Source organism: Heterodontus francisci, chromosome X (assembly GCF_036365525.1).
Source record: "Heterodontus francisci isolate sHetFra1 chromosome X, sHetFra1.hap1, whole genome shotgun sequence".
NCBI lineage: Eukaryota > Metazoa > Chordata > Chondrichthyes > Heterodontiformes > Heterodontidae > Heterodontus > Heterodontus francisci.
Window position 1 is genome coordinate 3549655 of NC_090421.1, and position 23892 is coordinate 3573546.

A 23892-nucleotide genomic window follows, 5' to 3' on the forward strand; every position below is an offset into this window, starting at 1 on the left:
TTACATTTCCTTCTTTATGTATCTTCTTTTCTGCAGCTAGCTGACAGCTCAAAATGGTTCAATGATTCCCAATAGGAAAGCCAAAAACATAAGTACTATGGTTGACTGACACTGAAGGCCCCCATTTACATGATATGTTTCCTAGTTTGTCGATTGCTTTTGGTATTTTATGAACAACTTCATCTGATTCAGTGATGTGTTGGCAGATGGTGGCTTTTTCACTATTTAGTCAAGATTAGGGAATTTGTTGACAAATTCTGAAAACTAGTCGATAACCATCTTCAGAAATCATTGGCAGAAAGTGGCTGCTTGTGTTTGAAATGTGTGGATGAGCTCTTCCGATGGCTCAGCTACTATCTGCATTGCCCGTTGTAAAACAGCCATACAGATCAGGTTCAATCCTCAGTTTGGGTTGTTAGCCAATCTCAACCAAGGTGATAGTGGGAATGATACTGTGGGTCTCAGCACCTCTGAGCAAGGCAGGGGATATAAATCAGCAAGAGTTCCTCCTCCTGATTGCTATCGAGTGACTCCAGCTGGAAAGTGCACACATGAACTTCCAGTGAGGAGCGAATTGGGCTTGGCTGTGATGCCCTCTATGGTTGAACATCCTATTGACTCTCACTATCTGGACGTGCACATGAAGATTGGCTACTTGGGCAGGAAAGCCAGTGTGGTTGGCACCTGTGGCACTATATTTTAGCTCCAGTCCATGCATCAGCAGAGGAGAGGAGAAATTGGAGGGGAAAAAGTATCTTAAAAGAAAACAATTATGGGACAAACTGTAAAATCTGACCTTGTAAAGGTACCAGATATTGAGAAATTCCAGAAGCATTGATATTATGAAGTTTGTTAACATATCTTTTTACCACAAGTAAATGAGCTAGAATAATTTTCTAATTTTCTCAATGAGACTCAATGGTAGGAATCTGACACTGTCAACCTACAGTAAGATCAAATTCACTAGGGAGCTGAAACATAACAAGTACCTTGGGTCACAAGATTTGCTAGATTGAATTGAAGTGGATTGAGTACACAGGCTGAAAAAACCACCACAGGAGGGACAGGAGACTCTCCCAGTCTTCAGACACACACACACAAACATACAATTTGAGTTGGTCATTGAGTCAGAGGTAGTTATTAATAATGCTATCAATAATATTCCTCAGATATATAGTAAAGAATTAACAAGCAGCAGGTCATGATGTGATGCAAATGTTGAAAATCCAACCTCCAGCTCCTTTCTTTTTACAAAAGATGTGTTATCAATAGACAATGAACAGGAATATTGATGTATTTTATTTTACTTTATTGCTGTATTTCAACAGTTATTGAAGTTACACATTTCTGTTGTGAGTTGCACTTTGTCCATCGTAATCCGGTTTAATGAAAAGCAATTTTCTGAAAAATCAAACATGATTGTTACTTTTTTCAGAAACTGGTTAGACTTGGGTATATGAGCAGATACTTGACTAGACTATCACTCTAATTACACGTGTGTGAGTGAGGGATGGAAGAATTTCCCTGGGGGTTCTTCCAATCTCCTGTTGTAACTTCAGTGGAAGATCGGCGGAGACTCTGGAGAAATGGAGGAAACCATATTTACACTGTTTCTCTGGAGTTTTCACTGAAGTTGCAGCAGGAAATTAGGAAATCCACCATGGAAATTCTACCTAGGGGTGTTTAGAGGTAGAAATCCATCATGGGTGGCATCGCAAAGCAAGCAATTTTGCATCGGCTGTCTGTTATATGCCCTACCTGATATTGAACTCAATGGGCTGAATTTTGTTGAGCTCCCGACGTTGGGCTCTGGGGCGGGGGGGGGGGTGGCCGGTGTCAGACGATCGTAGCGGCCCGCCACGGAGCCTGCGCTGGGATTGCCGAGCCCGATCTTCCCGGCGGAGGTGAGACTCCGTGGCGGCCTCGCCGCTGCTCGGCGACGGGACCCAACTTTAAATATTTACATAAACCTCATGAATACATTTACTTACAATTCCTCATGATCTTACTGGCTGTCTGGGATGTTCCATGCAATGGGTGGCACTCACGTGCCTTCACTCTTCACTTTCCTGTCCAGGGAAAGCTGGTGCCACTGAGGTGGGAAAGGCGGGAACTTAGGATTTTTAGTGTGGGGGGTGGGGGGAGCGGAAACAGGGTCAACTCTGCATTTCTAGTGTGGAGGGAGAAGGGGTGACCTCTGCGCTTTGTGCAGTTGGCGGGGGAGAGATCAAATGTTCAATGTAAGTGTTTTGCGGAGTGGGGATCAGGGCGGCCATTTATTTTCATTGTATTGGGTGGGGAGGAGGGAACGGGTCAGACATTTATTTATAGTGCAGTGGCTGTGGGTACGGGGTTCAAATCTGCAGTGTCTGTGCAGGTCTGGCAACCCTTTAAAAACGGCGTCGCAGAGCCACCCCCGCCACATGATTGGGGGTCGGGGGGAGGGGCGGCCTGCCCTGCGTATTTAAATGAGTTGCTCTCGGCAGCAGGAAAAGAAGTCTCAGCCCAGTGAAACTGAATATCAGGTGTGGTATATAACAGGCAGGTGATACAATAGTGCCTGTTTTGGGCAGCATTTCTACATCATAGTTTCTTTATTAGTTTCACGTCAATACAAGCTGTGTAATGTACCTCAGGTGTATGGTTACCTGAATTGAATTCATGCAAGCAGTTTGAAGCCATGTTTAAACTGTGCCTGTGCAGCCACTTCTTTAGTTGTGGATCTCATGCAGCCAATAGTACCAGCAGATTTGATAAGGGCAGTACCCAGGAAATCCCAGGTTTCCGAGGTGTTGGTCAGTGAGTCTGGCAAATGATCTTTAATGGTGCTACTGGCTGTGCAAGACCCACAGCTCGAGACCCTCTGGCATTAGCAGAGTAAATAGGTGCAGTGACATCACCACAGGGAGTTGGTCTTCTAGTCTAATAGGAGATAGTTACTTTGCAACAAATGTGAAGCCAACGTTTTAAATTCTCTTTTTAATCTTGTTCATGTTAATAGGTGGCACACTGTCCTGTGCATGCGTTCAGAGCTTCTGGGGCTGAGAGTAACATGGGGCTGATGGTGGAAATCAAGTCTGTTGGTCACATGGGTCTAAGGTGCTTTCACATTTTGAAAAACCGCAATTAACGGCAAATGCCATTAAGGGGCCAAATTCTTTTAAAATTATTCTGCTTTCCTCATTAGCCTTTGCACGCCATCACTCTGTGAGTGATTGGCCAGGCTCGGCAGCAAAAAAAAAATCTCAGACCCCTCCTCTATCACCATGGCAAAACTTCTGGCACCCAATGGTACAAATGGTGGGAAATATGCCAAAGGACATACTTCCCTCACTTGTATCTTGTTTCAGGACATTCACCCATATATCGTGTCCGTTAGTGACCTCATTCTGCATCTGTATCTGCCCCCCTCCATCCATCTCCTGCTTCATATGCCTGGTGCTCCATTTTTAACTGGAAGGATAATCATGCAGGGCGCCATTACTAATATGCGCCCATCGCGCGAAGCTCTGTGCAAGGAATGTTAAGTCAGAACATTTATCCAGTTGTATCTTATATAATGTATAAAATTATAACAAAAATCAAATGCTATCGTACATCATTGATCCAGTTGATGTAAGATGAGACACGGGTCCAAACTGTTGGTTTCATGTAGGTGTCACATCCTGCTGCAGCGCCAAAGCTAGTGGCTCCGTGGATGTAGAATATCCCATCCTGCTGACAATTTAGAGGTCCACCAGAATCTCCCTGTGAGGAAAACCATTAAAACCCAGTTATATTCGGACCATCATATGGGAGTATGTAAAATTTATTTAATTTTAAAAATCTGTCAATCAAAATGGGGACAGAAATCAAGGAGAAATAGAAAGAAAGAGAGCCAGATAAAGAGAAAAATTGTGAAGAGAAATATTGAAAAGAAAATAGGAGTGAAAGAAAGAAGTGACAAGTGAGCAAGAAATGGAGAACGAGGCTGATGAGAAGAAAAGAACAGAGCAAAAAAGAGAAAGACTTGCATTTCTATAGCACCTTTCATGAGCACCGGATGTCTCAAAGTGCTTTACAGCGAACGAAGTAATTTTGAAGTGTAGTCACTGTTGTAATGTAGGAAACATGGCAGCCAATTTGCGCACAGCAAGATCCCACGAACAGCAATGTGATAATGACCAGATAATCTGTCCTTTTGTGATGTTGATTGAGGGATAAATGTTGGCCAGGACATCGGGGAGAACTCCCCTGCTCTTCTTCAAAATAATGCCATGGGATCTTTTAGGTCTACCTGAGAAGGCAGACGGGTCCTCGGTTTAACATCTCATCCGAAAGACAGCACCTTGGCACTGCACTGGAATGTCAGCCTTGATTATGTGCTCAAGTCTCTGGAGTGGGACTTGAACCCACAACCTTCTGAGGCGGGACTGCTACGAATGAGCCACGGCTGACACCATGAAGAAGCAATGAGGCAGATGGCTTTAGTAAAATCAAGAGGGAGCTGGATGAATTTTTGATGAGGGTAGTCTTGACGAAGGTATGAGGCGCGATTGGATAGGCAATGGCAAACATTTAAAGAGCGCATGGATGAACTGCAACAATTGTTTATCCCTGTCTGGCGCAAAAGTAAAATGGGAAAGGTAGCCAAACCATGGCTTACAAGGGAAATTAGAGATAGCATTAGATCCAAGGAAGAGGCATATAGATTTGCCAGAAAAAACAACAGACCTGAGGATTGGGAGCAGTTTAGAATTCAGCAAAGGAGAACCATGGGATTGATTAAGAAGGGGATAATAGAGTACGAGAGCAAGCTTGCAGGGAACATAAAAACTGACTGTAAAAGTTTCTATAGGTATGTGAAGAGAAAAAGATTGGTGAAGACAAATGTAGTCAGAAACAGGGGAATTTATTATGGGGAATAAAGAAATGGCTGACCAACTAAATGCATACTCTGGTTCTGTCTTCACAAAGGAGGACACAAATATCATACCAGAAATGTTGGGAACACAGGGTTTAGTGAGAGAGAGGAACTGAAGAAATCTGTATTAGTAGAGAAATGGTGTTGGGGAAATTGATGAGATTGAAGGCCGATAAATCCCCAGGGCCTGATGGTATGCATCCCAGGGTACTTAAGGAAGTAGCCCGAGAAATAGTGGATGCATTGGTGGTCATCTTCCAAGATTCTATAGACTCTGGAACAGTTCCTACAGATTGGAGGGTAGCTAATGTAACCCCACTATTTAAAAAGGGAGGTAGAGAGAAAACAGGGAATTATAGAACAGTCAGCCTGATGTCAGTAGTGGGGAAAATTCTAGAGTCCATTATCAAAGATTTTATAGCAGAGCACTTAGAGAACAGTGGTAGAATCGGGCAGAGTCAGCATGGATTTACGAAAGGGAAATCATGCTTGACAAATCTACTAGAATTCTTCGAGGATGTAACTAGTAGAGTTGATGAGGGGGAGCCAGTGGATGTGGTTTATTTGGACTTTCAGAAGGCTTTCGACAAAGTCCCACAGAAGACATTAGCGTGTAAAATTAAAGCACATGGGATTGGGGGTAGTGTATTGCGATGGATAGAAAATTGGTTGGCAGACAGGAAACAAAGAGTAGGGATAAATGGATCTTTTTCAGAATGGCAGGCAGTGACTAGTGGGGTACCGCAGAGATTGGTGCTAGGACCCCAGCTATTCACAATATATGTTAATAATTTAGATGTGGGAACTAAATGTAATATCTCCAGATTTGCAGATGACACAAAACTGGGTGGGATGGTGAGTTGTCAGGAGGATGCAGAGAGGTTTCAGGGTGATTTGGACAAGTTGAGTGAGTGGGCTAATGCATGGCAGATGCAGTATAATGTGGATAAATGTGAGGTTATCCACTTTGGTAGCAAAAAGAGGAAGGCAGATTATTATCTGAACGGCTATAAACTGAGAGAAGGGAATATGCAGCGAGACCTGGGTGTTCTCATACACCAGTCGCTGAAGGTAAGCATGCAGGTGCAACAGGCGGTAAAAAAGGCAAATGGTATGTTGGCCTTCATAGCGAGAGGATTTGAGTACAGGAGTAGGGATGTCTTGCTGCAATTATACAGGACCTTGGTGAGGCCACACCTGGAATATTGTGTGCAGTTTTGGTCTCCTTATCTGAGGAAGGATGTTCTTGCTATAGAGGGAGTGCAGAGATGGTTTACCAGACTGATTCCTGGGATGGCGGGACTGACGAATGAGGATAGATTGAGTCGGTTAGGATTGTATTCGCTGGAGTTCAGAAAAGTGAGGGGGGATCTCACAGACACCTATAACATTCTAACAGGATTTGACAGGGTAGATGCAGGAAGGATGCTCCCGATGGTGGGGGAGTCCAGAATCAGGGGTCATAGTCTAAGGATACGGGGTAAACCTTTCAGGACTGAGATGAGGAGAAATTTCTTCACCCAGAGAGTGGTGAGCCTGTGGAATTCACTACCACAGAAAGCAGTTGAGGCCAAAACATTGTATGTTTTCAAGAGGGAGTTAGATATAGCTCTTGGGTCTAAAGGGATCAAAGGGAATGGGGCGAAAGTGGGAACAGATTACTGAGTTGGATGATCAGCCATGATCATAATGAATGGCGGAGCAAGCTCGAATGGCCTACTCTTGCTCCTATTTTCTATGTTTCTATGATTGAGGGTAATGAGAGGTAGAGTGGTGTCTGATATTTTCTAGACTTTGGGACCTGCTGGCTGAACCATAATTGTCTTTTCCAGCCCTGTACATCCCTATGTTCCTGTGCTGAGAGATGAAAAGAAAGGAAAATGGAAATTGGAAAAAACCGGTAAAGGCAGCCTTGGCACAGAGGCTTCCCACTGGAGGTCAAGGTTGTCAATATTTTCTTCAATCTGTCCATTGAAAGAGAGTATCCAAGATTATTACCTGACAACCGGAAACTATGCCATCACCTCCAGCACACACCATGTTTGTTGTGACATAATGGCCCCACCATGCAGGCTCGGAACATACTTCATAGGAAACAACCTTGATGGGAGCCTGCTGAAGAGTAGGACTAACTGTCCCACCATCTGCATCAAGAAAAAAGATCCACTGTTACTGTTGCATTTTTGGCAATCACTTTTATTATAATCCAAATTTTATTCTAGATAATAATCTAGCACCATATTGTCTGTCTGTCTATGGAAACATCAACAAGCAGACTGAAGACCATTTGATGGCTTCGAACCATTTGCTTTCCATGTGTACATTCCAAGTTAAGTATTTATGATGGATGAAGCTAACTTTTTCCTGGATTAATACAGTGTACACTCATGGAAGATCCTTAAAGGTGTCTGAGGTTTCATTATGCAGATTTATTGGAAAATAACATTCTGGTGCTAGCAGCAAAATTCTATACCCAATCTTTGGCCTCCCTGTCTCGAGAGACGATGGGTAAGTGCCTAGGGATGGTCAGTGGTTCGTGAAGCAGCGCTTGGAGTGGCTATGAAGCCCAATTCTAGAGTGAGACTCTTCCACAGGCGCTGCAGATAAAATTGGTTGTCGGGGCTGTTACCAATGTACTGCTTTATATGCACCATCCTCAAAATTTCAAAGCTGTGAGGCTTTGAAGAAGCAAACAATGAAGGAGGAGGAAGGAGCAAGAAAGGAAAGAAATTAAAAAGCAAACATAAAAAATGAAACAAAGGAGCCCAGAGAAAAATAGTGCACTCAGGGCAAAAGGCAGCATTGATAACTGCCTACTGCAGCTACAGTATGTGTTAACACTCACAGTGACAGGATAAATAAGTGTGGTGAGTAGATTTCTCATGAGTGAGTCTGAGTTTTGGTTTCTATTTATAATACCTGTAGGATGGTTGTAATTAAAAATATGGTGATTCTTAATGAGTGTTTCTGTAGTTTTAGCAGTCCAGGAAACAGCTGAAGATGCTTTTTGGCATCTCTGTTCTCTTGTACCTCTTCATCTGGATGGCAAATGGGTAGAATGCCAACTCCTCTAAAACTGGTAGTGCCAATATCTTTCTAGTGATAGAGGTTGTGGTTCAAGCTGGGAGAGACGGACAATAGCATTGGGAATTTTATCTATCTTATGACACTGGACAATATCATTATTATTTGAGTCAAAATTAGCCAGCTTCTTAACCCTTAAAATGCCAGCAGCTTCAAGGAAACTCCAGCCTCCCTTGGCTGATCAGTTTGGTTTGTTTTCGGCTCATACTAAAACAAGCAATACTTTTAATAAAATTGAGAAATAACAATGAAGCGCCAAGGTCCATAGAACAGGATGCTAGCAAGGTTAGAAAAAAAGAGTAAAAGTAAAGACAAGGGCTTCTGAGGAATATATTGGTTGGTGGCCTAATAATGCATAGACAGGTAAACTCAAAGGCCTAGATTTTCTGCTTAAGTTACATTGGCCCCTTAGCTTAACTTGGACAGATGAAAGTCAATCCCTCCTTGTCCCTATCGCTTCTGGGATTTCCTGCCAGAAGTTATGGGGATATAAAATACATCCACCTATATATGAGTGAGTATATTGTAATGATTAGCAAATGATGGAAATACATCAACAACAACTTGTATTTTTATAGCGCCTTTAACGTAATAAAAGGTCCCAAGGCACTTCACAGGAGCATTATAAAACAAAATTTGACACCAAGACACATAAGGAGATACCAGGACAGATGACCAAAAGCTTGATCAAAGAGGTAGGTTTTAAGGAGCACATAAAAGGAGGAAAGAGGGTTAGAGAGGCAGAGAGGTTTAGGGAAGGAATTCCAGAACTTAGGGCCCAGGTAGCTGAAGGCATGGCTGCCAATAGTGGAGTGAAAAAAGTCGGGAATGCTCAAGAGGCCAGAATTGGAGAAGCGCAGAGATCTCAGGTTTTATTTATTCGTTTCATGGGATGTGAGCGTTGCTGGCAAGGCCAGCATTTGTTGCCCATCCCTAATTGCCCTGGAGAAGGTGGTGGTGAGCTGCCTTCTTGAACCACTGCCATCCATCTGGTGCGGGTACACCCACAGTGCTGTTAGAGAGGGAGTTCCAGGATTTTGATCCAGTGACAGTGAAGGAACAGCGATATATTTCCAAGGAAGGATGGTGTGTAACTTGGAGGGGAACCTGCAGATGGTGGTGTTTCCACGTGTCTGCTGCCCTTGTCCTTCTCGGTGGAAGAGGCTGTGGGTTTGGAATGTGCTGTTGCAGGAGGCCTGCTGAATTGCTGCAGTGCATCTTGTATATGCTACACACTGTTGCCATTGTACGTCAGTGGTGGAGACAGTGAATGTTTAAGGTGGTGGATGGGGTGCCAATCAAGCGAGCTGCTTTGTGCTGGATGGTGTCGAGCTACCTGAGTGTTGTTGGAGCCGCACTCATCCAGACAAGTAGAGAGTATTCCATCACACTCCTGACTTGTGCCTTGTAGATGGTGGACAGGCTTTAGGGAGTCAGGAGGTGAGTTACTTTCCACAGAATTCCCAGCCTCTGACCTGTTCTTGTAGCCACAGTATATATGTGGCCGCTGCAGTTCAGTTTCTGGTCAATGGTAACCCCAGGATATTGATAGTCGGGAATTCAGTGATGGTAATTCCGTTGAATGTTAAGGGGAGATGGTTAGATTCTCTCTTGTTGGAGGTTGTCATTGCCTGGCACTTGTGCGGCCGAATGTTACTTGCCACTTATCAGTCCAAGCCTGAATGTTGTCCAGATGCTGCATATGGACATGGGCTGCTTCAGTATGTGAGGAGTCACGAATGGTACTGAACACTGTGCAATCATCAGCGAACATCCTCACTTCTGACCTTATGATGGAGGGAAGGTCATTGATGAAGCAGTTGAAGATGGTTGGGCCTAGGACAGTACCCTGAGGAACGCCTACAGTGATGTTCTGAGACTAAGATGCCTGACCTCCAAAAACCACAACCATCTTCCTTTGTGCTAGGTATGACTCCAACCAGCGGAGAGTTTTCCCCCGATTCTCATTAACTCCAGTTTTGCTAGGGCTCCTTGATGCCATACTCGGTCAAATGCTGCCTTGATGTCAAGGGCAGTCACTCTCACCTCACCTCTGGAGTTCAGCTCTTTTGTCCATGTTTGGACAAAGGCTGTAATGAGGTCAGGAGCTGAGTGGCCCTGGTGGAACCCAAACTGAGCATCAGTGAGCAATTTGTTGGTGTTTAAGTGGCGCTTGGTAGCATTGTCGACAGCACCTTCCATCACTTTGCCGATGATTGAGAGTAGACTGATGGGGTGGTAATTGGCCGGGTTGGATTTGTCCTGCTTTTTGTGTACAGGACATACCTGGGCAATTTTCCACATTGCCGGGTAGATGCCAGTGTTGTAGCTGTACTGGAACAGCTTGGCTAGGTGTGGGGGGGGGGGGGGGGGTGTGGGTGGTGGTGGTTGCGTTTGGGGTTGCAGCACAGGTCTTCAGTACTATTGCCGGAATATTGTCAGGACCCATCGCCTTTGCAGTATCCAGTGCCTTCAGCCGTTTCTTGATATCACGTGGAGTGAATCCGATTGGCTGAAGACTGGCATCTGTGATGCTGGTTTGTGGGGCTCATTTGATGCCCCTTCCGTAATTTGTGCCACTGTACTGCTGGGTACAAGGAATAAATGTTTCTGTGTCTCTTTGGGAAAAGGAAGGACCTGTTAAAATTTAAATAGCCACTAAGTCTACGTGATAACAATCAATTGCATAGATATCAGTATGGAAGCTGCTGGCCACTCTGTGCTGCGGCAATCTCCATGACCCCTCCAGACTGACTCCCTGGTGGAGGTCAGCGAGTCCAACTGAAGAATGCAAAAGACTCTGAGGCTAGAAATCCTTGAAGTGAGCAAAATTCCTGTTGTGCTGAAGATGCAGCAGGTGGAAAATCTTGACGTGGCCTGCATGCCATGGGTTCATTTGTTTTCTGATCAAGCTTTATGATAATTTGGAGAAAAATACACAAATGCACATGAATTCCAAGTTACCTACTTTGAGTGTAGCCCCAGCCAGTGACGTAACACAGGTAGCTGTTTGGTAAGGTGGCACCTGCCTTGGGCAATGCTCCCAGCTGGACATATTGGTTCAGAACAGCATCCTTTTTCAGGTAGAGCAAAGCAATGTCATTCCTTTAAAAGAAATCGTTTTCTGCATAAATATCTTTTTTTGTGTTTTTTTTATCAGTATGCTGCAGGTACGCCTTAAGATGTCACCCAGTGCAGACCTGTCCATACAGTGGTTTGCAAGTACCTACAGTTAAGCTGAGTTATTGATTTAAGTCGAGTTTTATATTTTTTTCTCATTTTACTCCCCTCCAGTCTTGAAGGCACTCAGTTCTGCTGGGGCAGTGTTCCACATGTAGCACTCACCCTCCGCTACCTCATTCAAGTGGCTACGTGCCAGTTTATATGATGAGTGTCAGCAGGCTCTTCAACTGTATGTGGTGGGGGTATCACGGTTGAACCTGTTGCTGTCATTCCCCAATATGCACACACACACACACACACTTTCCCGTGGTCACTGAGGCTAATTATAGTCCCAGTGCAGCTAATGAATATTATACAATCAATGCAGAGGCTCACACAAAACCACACTAACAATGAGTTACACTTCTTTTATGGGGTTGTAACCTTTTTTTAAGGACTAGACCATGAGACAAAGTAGCAGTCACGATGAACTAGATTTTAAAATTAATATGGCAGCAACACATTTCTCACTTATCCAAAATAGTAATATAGCTACATACCCAGTTGCAAGGTCACCATTCCAGCTTTCGTGGAGAATGATATTTTGAACATTAATGTACTGTTCGGTTTCATCATTCTCATAAATGTTGTGATCACCCAAGACTACACGGTATGTCGTGCCTGATCTGTTGATTGAAGGAAATGATAAGTCACTCCAAACTAAAGGGGTGGAGTAGATGGCTTCAAATGACAAAATCTCTTAATTGGACGTTTCTTGTTGGTCAAGAGGCGGAACAAGATCATTAATGGAGCACCTTTGTCTGCTAAAGTAGCTAGGGAGATATTGCTACTTCTGTTATTTTGCTTGTACATGGTTATTCATTTGTAATGGTAATGTCAGGTTAACGCTATATGCCAAATGGTAAATATTAATTTCATCGGTTGGAAACCTTAGACTTTTAATTTAAAAAAACCCTACAAGTAATTTTTAAAAACTAGCAGCTAGGATGGCCACTTCCATTTACATCTGAAATACCAGGAGATTGGACTGGAGACAAAAAGTCTAACAAGAAGCCCAGCCAGGACAATGGCTTGCTTTAAGTAATTGAATTACCTAGAATAGCTTCATTAGCATGACAGTCAAGACCATCCCCACCCACTGACTTTGAAAGAGACAACCCCCTCCAAGTGTGAATGGACATCTTGGGGCATGTAGAACTTTGAATTTCATTAGAAGATTCCATAAAACCTCATTAGAAACAAAGGGGATTGAGAAGAACTATGTGACCGCCTGTTCATCTCTGAAGAAACAAGTTTTGTTACACAGACAAGCAGTAACTGAGTGTACAGCAGCACAGAAGGCTGCTGCTCTTCTGTCTCTCTCCCCAGAAAACATCAAGCAAAAACCGTCTGTGACTGGGGGACCCTCCAAGCTTACAGTATGCTACAGCCAGCGACAAGGGGAAGAGAACCCAACTGCAATTCTGCCTTCAAGCAACCCTGAGCAAAGCAGGCCAACCAAAGTGCACCTTGACCAGTGAGGACTTCAAGAATACAGCTTCAGCCGTGGACTACTGGATTTACAGACTGTATTTAAGTTCCATTTATTCTGGACTTTAATCCAACCACCAAATCTATTTCCCTCTGTAATCTATTTGTGCATGTGTGCATGAATGTGTAGCGTATTTTTAAATTGGTTTAGAGTGTTAAGTATAATAAACTTACCTCTTTCTCATTTAAACTCAAGAAAACCTGTCCGATTGGTTCTTTCACGATCACAGTAAAGGAGAAAGGTAAAACACTCACGGATGTGGTAAGCACAACCACTGTTTAAAAGGAATAAACCCTATTGCGGTCAAATAAGAGGAAGGGGCAAAAGGGGAGCCTGAGAGCCCCTCCTCACCTGGCCGTAACAGTAAGCTGTGCACATTTTCAGTTTTCTTTGGTATTTTAAGTAACTAATTTTATCCAGTTCTCAGTTACAAAGGTTTTGTCATCATTTTTATTGACAAGTTGGAGAAACTGTTGATAAAGACTTTGTTAGGCTTGTTGTAAGATTGGAAACCATGCACAGTCCTCTAAGGATTTGCTAGAAATCCTTCAGGAATCATACTAGAAATTCTTCAGACTTTTGGTGAGGGTGTAAATGTCTCTGAAAGGAATGGACTTGATGGGCTGAATGGCCTTTTCTAATGCTGTACTTTCTAACAAATGTACACAATGTAGACGTTGGAAAGAAAGTGTACTGAAGGGAGGGAAGGAAACGAGAAAAGAAAGAGACAAAAAAAAGAAAGAGAAAGAACACTGATTTCAAAACCACAAAGGTAGAAACAATTGAGAATGTTCCTGTTTCACAGAATACAGTGAGACTGGCACAGACTTGGGACAGGTTGAATATTCGTAGTAATCCTGCTGTTTAGCTGTCAAAGAGTGTCAATCAGAATCATTCACCTATCGACACAGTGAGCAGCAGTCAGCACCCATCGCTGGCGGATCAGGGTGCCACCACAGGTGTGGTACCAGTAACCAGCGTAACCTTGAAGGGAGACCTGTAAAAAAAGACATGGATTGGTCATGCACTAAAATCATGTCTTCAAAACAAATGAAGCTTCACATTTATGCAGAATATATTGCTAGCAAAGCTGTATGAAAAATATTACTTGCTACAGTGTGGAAAATTATTGAATTGTGTTGGATCCTCAAATAAAGACCAAATTTGAATGAAAAGGGGTAGAGATTCGTTTCAGGCAGTTGCGCAAAGTTTTGCAGTATCGAATGGGCTGTTATATTTCCTGCCTGATACTTCCATCAATTGCAATAGAAATCAATATCAAGGTGGAAGATGTTCTTCACCCAAAACAAATTTTTATCCTCAGTCTTTCCAGACATTTGCCTACGTAACAACACTGTAAAGTAATTCATTGTTTGTGAGTTGCATTTAAGATATTTCTCAGACTATGATTCTATAATAAGATGCAATGTAAGTGCTATTTTATTTTGCTTGTTCTTGGGCTTTCTCTGAGGCTAACATTGCCATTCTCCCTGGAATGTTGATAGGAGGTAGTTTGTACAGGGGGGGGGTGGGGTGGGGAGACACTGTTATATCCTGTGTAATTTGCAGCTTCACCAAGGATATAGATATCCGGAAACTCAACTATCCTGTCATATTGTCAAGGTGATACTGTGGACACAAGAATATAGGGGAAAAAAGGGCCGGAGAAAGATACTGAGTCATGCAGATCACGAAGGCCCTAGCTTTGTTCTGGTCAGTGCTGAGTTTGCTGGTTTCAGCTGAGAGAGTGGTGAGGGAGTTGCAATTTGCCTCAGTGCCTTGAGTTAGGGAGGGGGTAACCAACCTGCTCCCGATTGCTGTCCAGTAACGGCCAACAGCTTATGTATGTCAGGCGGGCATGGGAACAATGCCCTTCAGGGGGTGGGGTGGGGCGGGGGGGGGGGATGTTTTTGTTTAAATATTGTTTACAATTAAAAAAAATATTTACTTTTCATGACCTGCAGGTGAACAGAGGTAGGAAGTTACTGAAAATTATAGGAAAAGAATTTGATCAAATATTGTTTTTGTTTGAAATTAATTTCAAAGTTCCTACTGCTTCCTAAAGCCTTAGTATAACATTGTTGTGGGAGCCTGGCAGAGAGCACTGGAAGTTGGTGAAGAGGCTCATTAACTCAAATTCTTGTAGGTTTACAGAGTGCTGATGGTAATCCATGTTGGTGAATAGGAATAGTTAGATTTTTCATACCTGCCATGGCCACGCATTGCGATCTGCCTCGGTTCCTCCAATGACACGATCATCTCCAGAACAGAGTCCTGCATACAGTGAGGAGATGAAATGTTTTCATTACAATCTCTACTGACAGACTTTTACTGCCTTAAACTTTATGAAATTATGTAAAAGGCACTGTTCCCACTAGCAATGTGGCAAATCAAACTTCAGGGACTCCCAGACCAGGTCAGGTATGGTAAAACCCTTGTACTGCAGGATTGGCCAACCTTTTTGCTTTGTGGGCGACAAGATCACAAGATAATTGTGGATGAGGAAGACCATTCGGCCCATCTTAGTTCATCCATTGAGAAAGATCCTAAAGTCTCTTGATTGTAGCATGCAATTTGTTCTTAAATGATTCCAGGGTTGTTTTCTCCTCTCCTCTACTCAACAGTCCATTCCATGCATTGTTCACTCTGTGTGAATGAGAACTTCCTGGTTATCAGTCTTAAATTACCTTTTATTGTTTGAAACTGCATTCTTTTGTCCTACTTCTGCAATTTAATATCCAGCAGAGGCAACAGTACTAAGAACAGCCCCTTTTCAAACCTCTAATCCTAAGAAATTTAGCCAAACCAAACTGGTAAACAAGAAAAATAAGCACAAATAGGATGGAGTTTACTGGGCTTTGAGACCTGAATGCCAGGTTTTGGGGGCTCCTTGTGACCCTAAGCCCTAAGACCATGGGTTAAACACCCATACTGCACTCTACCCAAGCCTCACAAAGGCTGAATGGGACAGAACCCACCTTTCTGGCCTGTTTGAGTGAAATTGTCAATTTATATTAATTAGGGGCAGTTTAATTCTGTCAACTTGTTTCCCCTTGGGAACTGGATTGAAACTGTCCCAAAACCTCACAGATTTGAACCTTGCAGCCTGCACTTACGCTTCAGTTATTGGCTGGAGACTGAAAACTGCAGTTCATGGCCCTGAAAATCTGCGACGTTTTTGGCAGACTCAGGGTGGGCAGGTACCAGTGTGGAAATTGGGGCAGGGCTCAGTTATGCTAGGGCTCCATCCTGTTCTGTGATGCATTGGGTGTTGGAGTGGGGGAAGCTGTTCTTGTGTTCACCTCTTTGCAGCCTTTGTCAGAAAGTGGAGGCAGGACTGGCAGCATGACCGGCTGGAATTCTTGCTGATGCTGCATCTGGTGACACTGATTACATAGAATTACATTGAGTCTACAACATAGAAAGAGGCCATTTGGCTGGTCTTTATGCTTCACACGAGCTTCCTCCCATCCCTCTCATCTAACCCCATCAACATATCCTTCTATCCCTTTCTCCCTCATGTGCTTATCTAGCTCTCCTTAAATATACATCTTTGGTATTTTCCTCAACCACGCCTGCAAAAGACAGGCATCCAGTACTTCCCAGCAGTGGAAGTGGAGCCCACAGGATTGTTTCAAGGCCTGGGACAGTCAATCATAGGAGCCTGTGGCAAGGGGTAAACAGCCTTCCTGCAAAGGGGACAATTTTTATTATACACTGAAAATTTTCAGCTAGCCCTGCCTCCAAGCAACTGGCCATTGCCACCTTTTCCTGCCTCACCCCTTCATACCTAGCAGACATCCAACCTTGTCAATACTGGCGCGTGCACCCGCTAACTGAGGTGAAAGTACAGGTAACCTCAGACCCCAGAGCTGAATTAGTCAGTATTATAACCACTGCAACACCCAGTCTCCCGACTGTATTTTTCCAGTTACAAATTGGGGGATGGTGGGGGGAGGTTGGTTCCATATCAAACTGAAACAAACTGGATGACTCCAAACCGAATACAAATTTCATAAGTACTTTATGGTTTCTTGTGTCATCTGACTCCTTTGATATGTTACTGCCTTGTAATACACCCTATCTATGCATTATACGCACATACTAACATTCACTAACTTTTAGGTCAGTCACAACTATAGCAGCTTTTGACACTAGAAATGTAGTGGAAGAGCAACAATAATGGCAGGTCAAATAAGTGAAGTTGTACTTACCGAACAGGGCGAGGCTCGCTAAAATCACTAGACGCAACATAATGGCAGTTGTGCTGCATGAGTTCTTGACTCCTCTGCCTCACATTTATAGCCAGAGATATCAAACACCTGACACAAACTGGAGCAACTACCAGCTCATTTAGTAACTGCAATAAAGTTACTGATGTTGAAATGTGCTGATTAATAGCAACTGAACAAGCATTCGACATGACTCGTGGCTGATAGTATCTGATAATGTGAGAAAATCCACAGGCAGCATCAGTCTCTGTTCCAAACAATAAATGAGTAATTATGCCTTGGTCACGGAAACTAAAATCTTTTAATAATGTAGATATTACCCATTTCTTGGTCTCCCCATGTGCCATCTTTGGCCAAGAGGACCTGTTCCCCATCCTGTGCCACTGTTACTCTAACCCATTGGTAGGAAGTGTGTGAGACCAGACCAAGATGGCTTTCCCACAGATCTTTCTTTCCCCTTGTGGGATGGTGTCTCACTCTGTATTGTGTTTCTCTATAACAGTATAGTGGAGAGTGGTAATGTTATGGGGTATAGTAGTGTAGTGGTTGTGGTCTTGGACTAGCAACTTGGCTGTTTTGAGTTCAACTCTCATGTGATAATTTGTGAAACTAAATCCAATAATCCTTGTCATTTTGTGGGAAGACGCCAGAACTGAAATGACCATGAAAGTTGCCAGATTGCAATTAAAAACGTAATGTCCTTCAAGGGAAGGGAACTTGCTATCCCCACCTGGTCTGGCCTATGTGCGACTTCAGTCCCACATGACCTAGTTAACTCTGAAGTGGCCTAGCAAGTCACTCAGTTGTACTACAGTTGCTTCAAGAAGGTCCATCACCTCCTTCTGAGGGCAATAAATGTGGCCTTGCCAGCATTGCCCACATCTTGAGAACAAACATTTAAAAAAAATTGTGGGTGCCAACAACTTTCTTACTAGTCTGTTATGCTGTGCATAAGCACTCCTTTGTCACCAGATCACCTCTGACACAGGTATTACTGAGTAAGCAGTTCATCACAAAATTGTATTCACTGCTCACAAGTGTTCACTGAAAGAATTCACTATCATTAAAGGGTCCTGCTTATTTAAATAACCACACATGAGAAAAAGATAAAGGGTTTTATAGAATTGAGCTCAATCAGCATGCTATCATGGAGTGAATGGCACAGGGGGGGGTGGGGTGGTGAGAGGGGCTACAAGTGGCTCAACTGTTTCCAGGTCAGAGATGGGAAAAGTTGGCCATGACTCACTCTCTTGAACCCTTTGTTCAAAGTGCACGTGAGTGCGCACTGGAGAGTACAGGATTGGGTTTGGCTGTGGTGTTCATGCTGATATTTACTGTTCAAAATTATTGCTGGAGAATGAATACTTGGGGTGAGGTGCAGGAGAGTTGCCACAGCTAGTAGAATCGCAGGTCAGAACCTTCAGGAGACAGACAACACTATGATTACATATTATAAAACAACAAGGTTTAATTAAAGGGGTATTACCTCAGTAATGTGACTTTCAGGCTATTTTACCAAGTTTAGAAATAAGGTCATTGAATAAAGCAATTGGTATATATCACTACATCACGTCTGTGCCAAAAAGCAAAATATATAGGGGAGCAGGGATCGCGATGCAAGATTAACCCATGCCTATTGCTTCCGATGCAGGCAGCACGCAAACTTCGTGCTGCCTGCTCATTAATATGATTGTAGCATGCAGGCAGTGCTATATGCACTGCTGAGTGGCTGCGCATCTGAACAGGGGGTATAAAATCTTAAGAGGCTAGCACCACTTAAAGCTAGACTGGACTACTTAAAGTCAGCTTGCACCTCTTAAAAGGGAAGTGCATTTTGGCTGCAGCAGGTGCTGGAAGGGGCTTGGAGAATAGTGTTTGAGTAGGAAGAAAACTGAAAAATGGTGCAACAGGGCAGAGAGTGGGCTCCAAGTTTCTCCATCACAACACTGGAAGCCTTGGTGCAAGGAGGTGGACAGGAGGAGAGAGGTCCTCTATCCACAGGGGACCAGGAGGCCCTCCAGACAGACACTGAGAAGACAATGGGAGCAGATAGCTGTCATGGTCAACACCAGCAGTGTAGCCCAGAGGACCTGGATGCAGTGCGGCAAGAAGTTCAATGATCTCACACGAGTGGTTGAGGTCAGTAAATGCATCATCAAATGCCACATCCTTACAATTGAAACACTAGCCTCATACACTGCTCAATTCACCACCGCCTCTTCACTCACCTACCAACAACCTCTATCAACAATGACTCATACCTCATATTGATAGCTTCACCTCACCCTCACACACTTAGTACTGCTGCAAGCCTTACACCCACAACTCAGAGCTTGCTATTCAACCATGAAAGGCATATCAACCAAGTAGATTGCACCACACTCATTGACACAGTTCCCACTCTCTTGCAGGCCAAGCTAGCATACCACAGCAGGCAGCAGCACCTAAGTAGCAAGGGGGAGGAACAGCTGCATGTTCTCACCCCAATGGGGGATACGGTGCTCACCATCATTGGAGTGGCCATGACTGAGGCCATGGCCAGCAGCGGGGCTGAAAGAATCGAAGATCACGGTATGCTCATACCTAATCCTCCATCTTACATCCCACGTTCCCTCATCCCACAATCTCTTCTGATTCCCAAGCTACATATGGTGTAAGTATGTACTTCTTGCTTTCCCCCACTCCCCTCACAACAACCTTACCCTTGTGCCTTTCTCCTTTCAGATACCCAAGAACTGCAACCTGGCCAGACAGTGGTGCAGGAGCAAGGCCCAACCTAGGCCTAACCATCTCCAGCTGCTTCATCAATGGCCTTCCCTCCATCATAAGATCAAAAGTGGGGATGTTTGCTGATGATTGCACAGTGTTCAGTGCCATTCACGATTCCTCAGATACTGAAGCAGCCCATGTCCATATGCAGCAAGACCTGGACAACATTCAGGCTTGGGCTGATAAGTTTTTTTTTCTTTCATGGGATGTGGGCGTCACTGCAAGGCCAGCATTTGTTGCCCATCTCTAATTGCCCTTGAACTGAGTGGCTTGCTAGGCCATTTCAGAGGGCAGTTTAGAGTCAACCACATGGCAAGTAGCAAGTAACATTTGCGCCACACAAATGCCAGGCAATGACCATCTCAAACAAGAGAGAATCTAACCGTCTCCCCTTGATGTTCAATGGCATTACCATCACTGAATTCCCCACTATCAACATCCTGGGCGTTACTATTGACCAGAAACTGAACTGGACCAGCCATGTAAATGCTGTGGCTACAAAAGCAGGTCAGAGGCTGGGAATTCTGCAGCGAGTAACTCACCTCCTGTCTCCCGAATGCCTGTCCACCATCTACACGGCACAAGTCAGGAGTGTGATAGAATACTCTCCACTTGCCTGGATGGGTGCAGCTCCAACAACACTCAAGAAACTCAACACCATCCAGGACAAAGCAGCCTGCTTGATTGGCACTCCATCCACCACCTTCAACATTCACTCTCCATTCATCACCGTCGCACAGTGGCAGCAGTGTGTACCATCTACAAGATGCACTGCGGCAACTCACCGAGGCTCCTTCGACAGCATCTTCCAAACCCATGACCTCTACCAACTAGAAGGACAAGGACAGCAGATGCATGGGAACACCACCACCTGCAAGTTCCCATCCAAGTCACACACCATCCTGACTTGGAACTATATCGCCGTTCCTTCACTGTCGCTGGGTCAAAATCCTGGAACTCCCTAACAGCACTGTGGGTGTACCCACACCACAAGGACTGCAGCAGTTCAAAAAGGCAGCTCACCACCACCTTCTCAAGGGCAATTAGGGATGGGCAATAAATGCTGGCCTAGCCAGCGATACTCACATCCCATGAACGAACGAATAAAAAAAAAAGAAATGAAAGAAGAAGAAAAGACTGATGATGAAGGAACACTGTCACTCAATCTCACACTCAGAGCCACCAGCTCAGATACTGACACTTTGCGTATCTTAGAGGCAGGATCTGCATTTTGGGAGACACTGGGCATGAGTGACCTGCAATCAGGGCAGGAGGAAAGGGTAACGTTGGTCCAAGCTCACTGGAGGGCGAGGTCACACACAAGTTCTGCAGCAGAGGACTCATATGAGGACTTTGATGGGGCGACGTACAAAAAAAGCTGATGGGTACGCACAATGAAATGCTTGGTGCATTGGCAGACCTGGCATAATGCCTGCGGTCACTGTCAAGGAGCATGGAAGAATCTGACACCAACCTTGCACAGAGCTTTGCGCACAGCTTGGAGCCCATCCTTTCCAGCATGGAAGTGGTGGTCAATTCCATGAGAACACTTGTGGACCCAACCAGGATGCAGCATCTGATGGCTAATGTCTCAGCTCCCAGAGCAGCACAAGCAGAAGCTACCCAATGTCTGAGTGCTGCAGTGGAAGCTCAGACTGAGATCATGAAATCTCAGCTTGTTGCCAGTCTGCTGCCATCATGGCTGCCAATACCAGTGCTCAACGGGGTATGCAGGCTCTCACAGCAGTCCAGCAATCTGTGCTCCAGCAGATTACTAGGATAGCTGAGGTGCCGCCCTGGGGGAGTGGCAAAGGCTCCATGGAGCACTAATCTGCTGTCCTCTCTCAGGGTGACAGCATTTGTCCTCCCACAACTGCCATTTTGCCAGTGCCCTGCTGATGCCTCTCAGCCAGCCAGCCCAGACTGCTGTTACCCATGTGAGGTGGTGCTGTATAAAGCTGGGCCTTCTAAGGCTAGAGCTGCTCAAGGTCATCCAGCAAGGCCAGGGGTCAGCAATATGTCCGTACACAGACACCAGTGTCTGTGGTAAACAATTTTGGGGTCCATGACGGGTAATTTCACGGATGGGAAATTCCCCATTGGCTTCTTCAGACTGACTTAAAAAAACCCACAAGTGTCAGTTTCACAGCTGACAGGTGCTGAAGCAGAAACTGCACTTCCCAACTTCGGACAGATTCATGGTTTTCCGCTGGGTTCCGATTTTTTTTTTAACAAGTCCGCCGGAAAACCACGAAGCTGTCCGAACTTCAAAAGCACTATTCCCGCTCTCAGCAATGGTCAGAGAGAAAGCAGGAAGGGGAGAGAGATCGTGGAGGGGGGCTTTACAGTGAGAGATAGTGGGGGAGAGGGAAAGCGGGAGAGAGAGAGGAGCGGGGGAGAGAGAGAGAGGAGTGGGGGAGAGAGAGAGAGGAGCGGGGGAGAGAGAGAGAGGAGCGGGGGAGAGAGAGAGGAGCGGGGGAGAGAGAGAAGAGCGGGGGAGAGAGAGAGAAGAGCGGGGGAGAGAGAGAGAAGAGCGGGGGAGAGAGAGAGAAGAGCGGGGGAGAGAGAGAGGAGCAGGGGAGAGAGACAGAGAGTGAGGGGTACAGAGGGAGAGTGGGTAGAGGGAGTGGGGGAGAGGGAGAGTAGGGGAGAGAGAGAAAGTGGGGGAGAGAGTGGGTGGGGTACAAAGAAAGAATGGGGGAGAGAGGGTGAGTGGAGGAGAGAGAGAGTGGGGGTACCGAGAAAGAGTGGGGGAGAGAGAGAGTGGGGGGTACAGAGAGAGAGAGAGTGGTTGAGAGGGGGGAAGAGAGAGAGAGAGGGTACAGGGAGAGGGGTACAGAGAGAGAGGGGGTGGTACAGAGAGAGAAAGTGGGAGAGGGAGAGTGGGGGAGAGAGGGAGAGTGAGGGGGGGTACAGGGAGAGAGTTAGGGAGAGAGTAGGGGGGTACAGAGAGAGAGAGTGGGAGAGAGATTGAGGTGGGGGAGAGAGAGAGAGGGTGGGGGGACAGAGAGAGGTGGGGGACAGAGAGAAAGAGAGAGGGGAGGATAGAGAAAGGGGGGGAGAGAGGGAGAGGGGGATGACGGCGCAGGGACAACACAGAGAGGGGGGAAGACACGGGGAGGGGGAAGACACAGGTTGGGAAGAAACACAGAGAGGGGAGACGACACAGGGGGAGGGAAGCAACACAGAGAGGGGAGGGAGCAACATGAGGGGACAATACGGGGGGTGGACAACATAGGGGGACAACACAGAGAGGGTGGAACACAAAGAAGGGGGACACAGAGAGGGAGGGGGAGAAAGAGACATAGAGAGACCGACAGACAGACAGAGATAGACAGACAGACAGACAGAGAAAGAGGAGGAAGAGAAAGCAATCAAGATCACTCCTGATAGATGGACATCTATCCGGAATGCTCCGCATCGCTACACAGGTGTGCAGGCAGACATTGACTACTTGTGCAAGCAAATAAATGCCAGGTGTCTCACTATGTCAATGTCCAACATAGTGACGAGAAAGTAAGTCAATAAATTAGTCTTTTCATTTCAAGCTTCTTCACAAAAATGCAAATTTGTTGTTGTTTTGATGAATAGTAAGATACATTTTTAATGCCTTTATCTTTCTGAAATTGTCTCACCAGCCCCCTATGTAAAATAAAAATTGTAATGTGGCCCCCCCATGCAAAAAGGTTGGACACCCCTGTTCCAAGCCTTTAACCTTGCGTTTTAAAATAACTTAGCAGCTAGGTTATTTTAAAACACAAGTTTAAAGGCTTATGTTATGTCAACTCATTTTAAAATGGCAACTTAGGGAATGTCTCGATTTCTACGCTCTGGCATCCATTACTTTCACTTGGGACACAAGCTCAGTGATATGTTGAAAGTTATTGGACTTTTATTTCTATATAAATGTCACAATTCCACTGCTACCATTTGGAATCACATTGTTCCAGAACCTGTATTAAGTGGAAAACAGGCAAGAAAATCCAAGGAATCTCCAGAGGTCAGCACTGTATCTTCCTCGTGAATACAAGAGTACAGTGTACTGGGGCTGAGTGAAAATGGTGAAAACAAGATGCTGCTGACCCATATACAATAGTTAGTAAATACAATGTAACAGATAGTTTTAATAAACCTTAATCTATGATGAACTGTCTACAATTCCTTAACAAAATCTATGCTGCATTTGCAGT

At 44.8% G+C, this 23892-nt stretch overlaps 1 protein-coding gene across 1 annotated transcript; it reads right to left on the minus strand.

Annotated features, from left to right (window-relative positions):
- Positions 1–1315: 1315 nt before the first annotated feature.
- LOC137358665 (chymotrypsin-like elastase family member 1) lies at positions 1316–16959 on the minus strand. The gene is made up of 8 exons (XM_068024813.1): positions 16916–16959; positions 14908–14975; positions 13601–13698; positions 11710–11835; positions 10956–11092; positions 6902–7047; positions 3598–3747; positions 1316–1401 (listed from the first exon to the last, which is right to left on the minus strand). The coding sequence occupies exons 1-8, from the start codon at positions 16953–16955 to the stop codon at positions 1384–1386; spliced, it is 783 nt and encodes a 260-aa protein (XP_067880914.1). The 5' UTR covers positions 16956–16959; the 3' UTR covers positions 1316–1383.
- Positions 16960–23892: the final 6933 nt, after the last annotated feature.

Coding starts and splice junctions, on each gene's coding strand:
- LOC137358665 (XM_068024813.1), bottom strand. CDS start 16,955: ATGTTGCGTCTAGTGATTTTAGCGAGCCTCGCCCTGTTCG. Junction 11,093..11,709: donor AATGGTGACCTTGCAACTGG/GTATGTAGCTAT, acceptor TTTCTTTTAAAG/GAATGACATTGCTTTGCTCT. Junction 7,048..10,955: donor TGGCTGGGGCTACACTCAAA/GTAGGTAACTTG, acceptor TTCTTGATGCAG/ATGGTGGGACAGTTAGTCCT.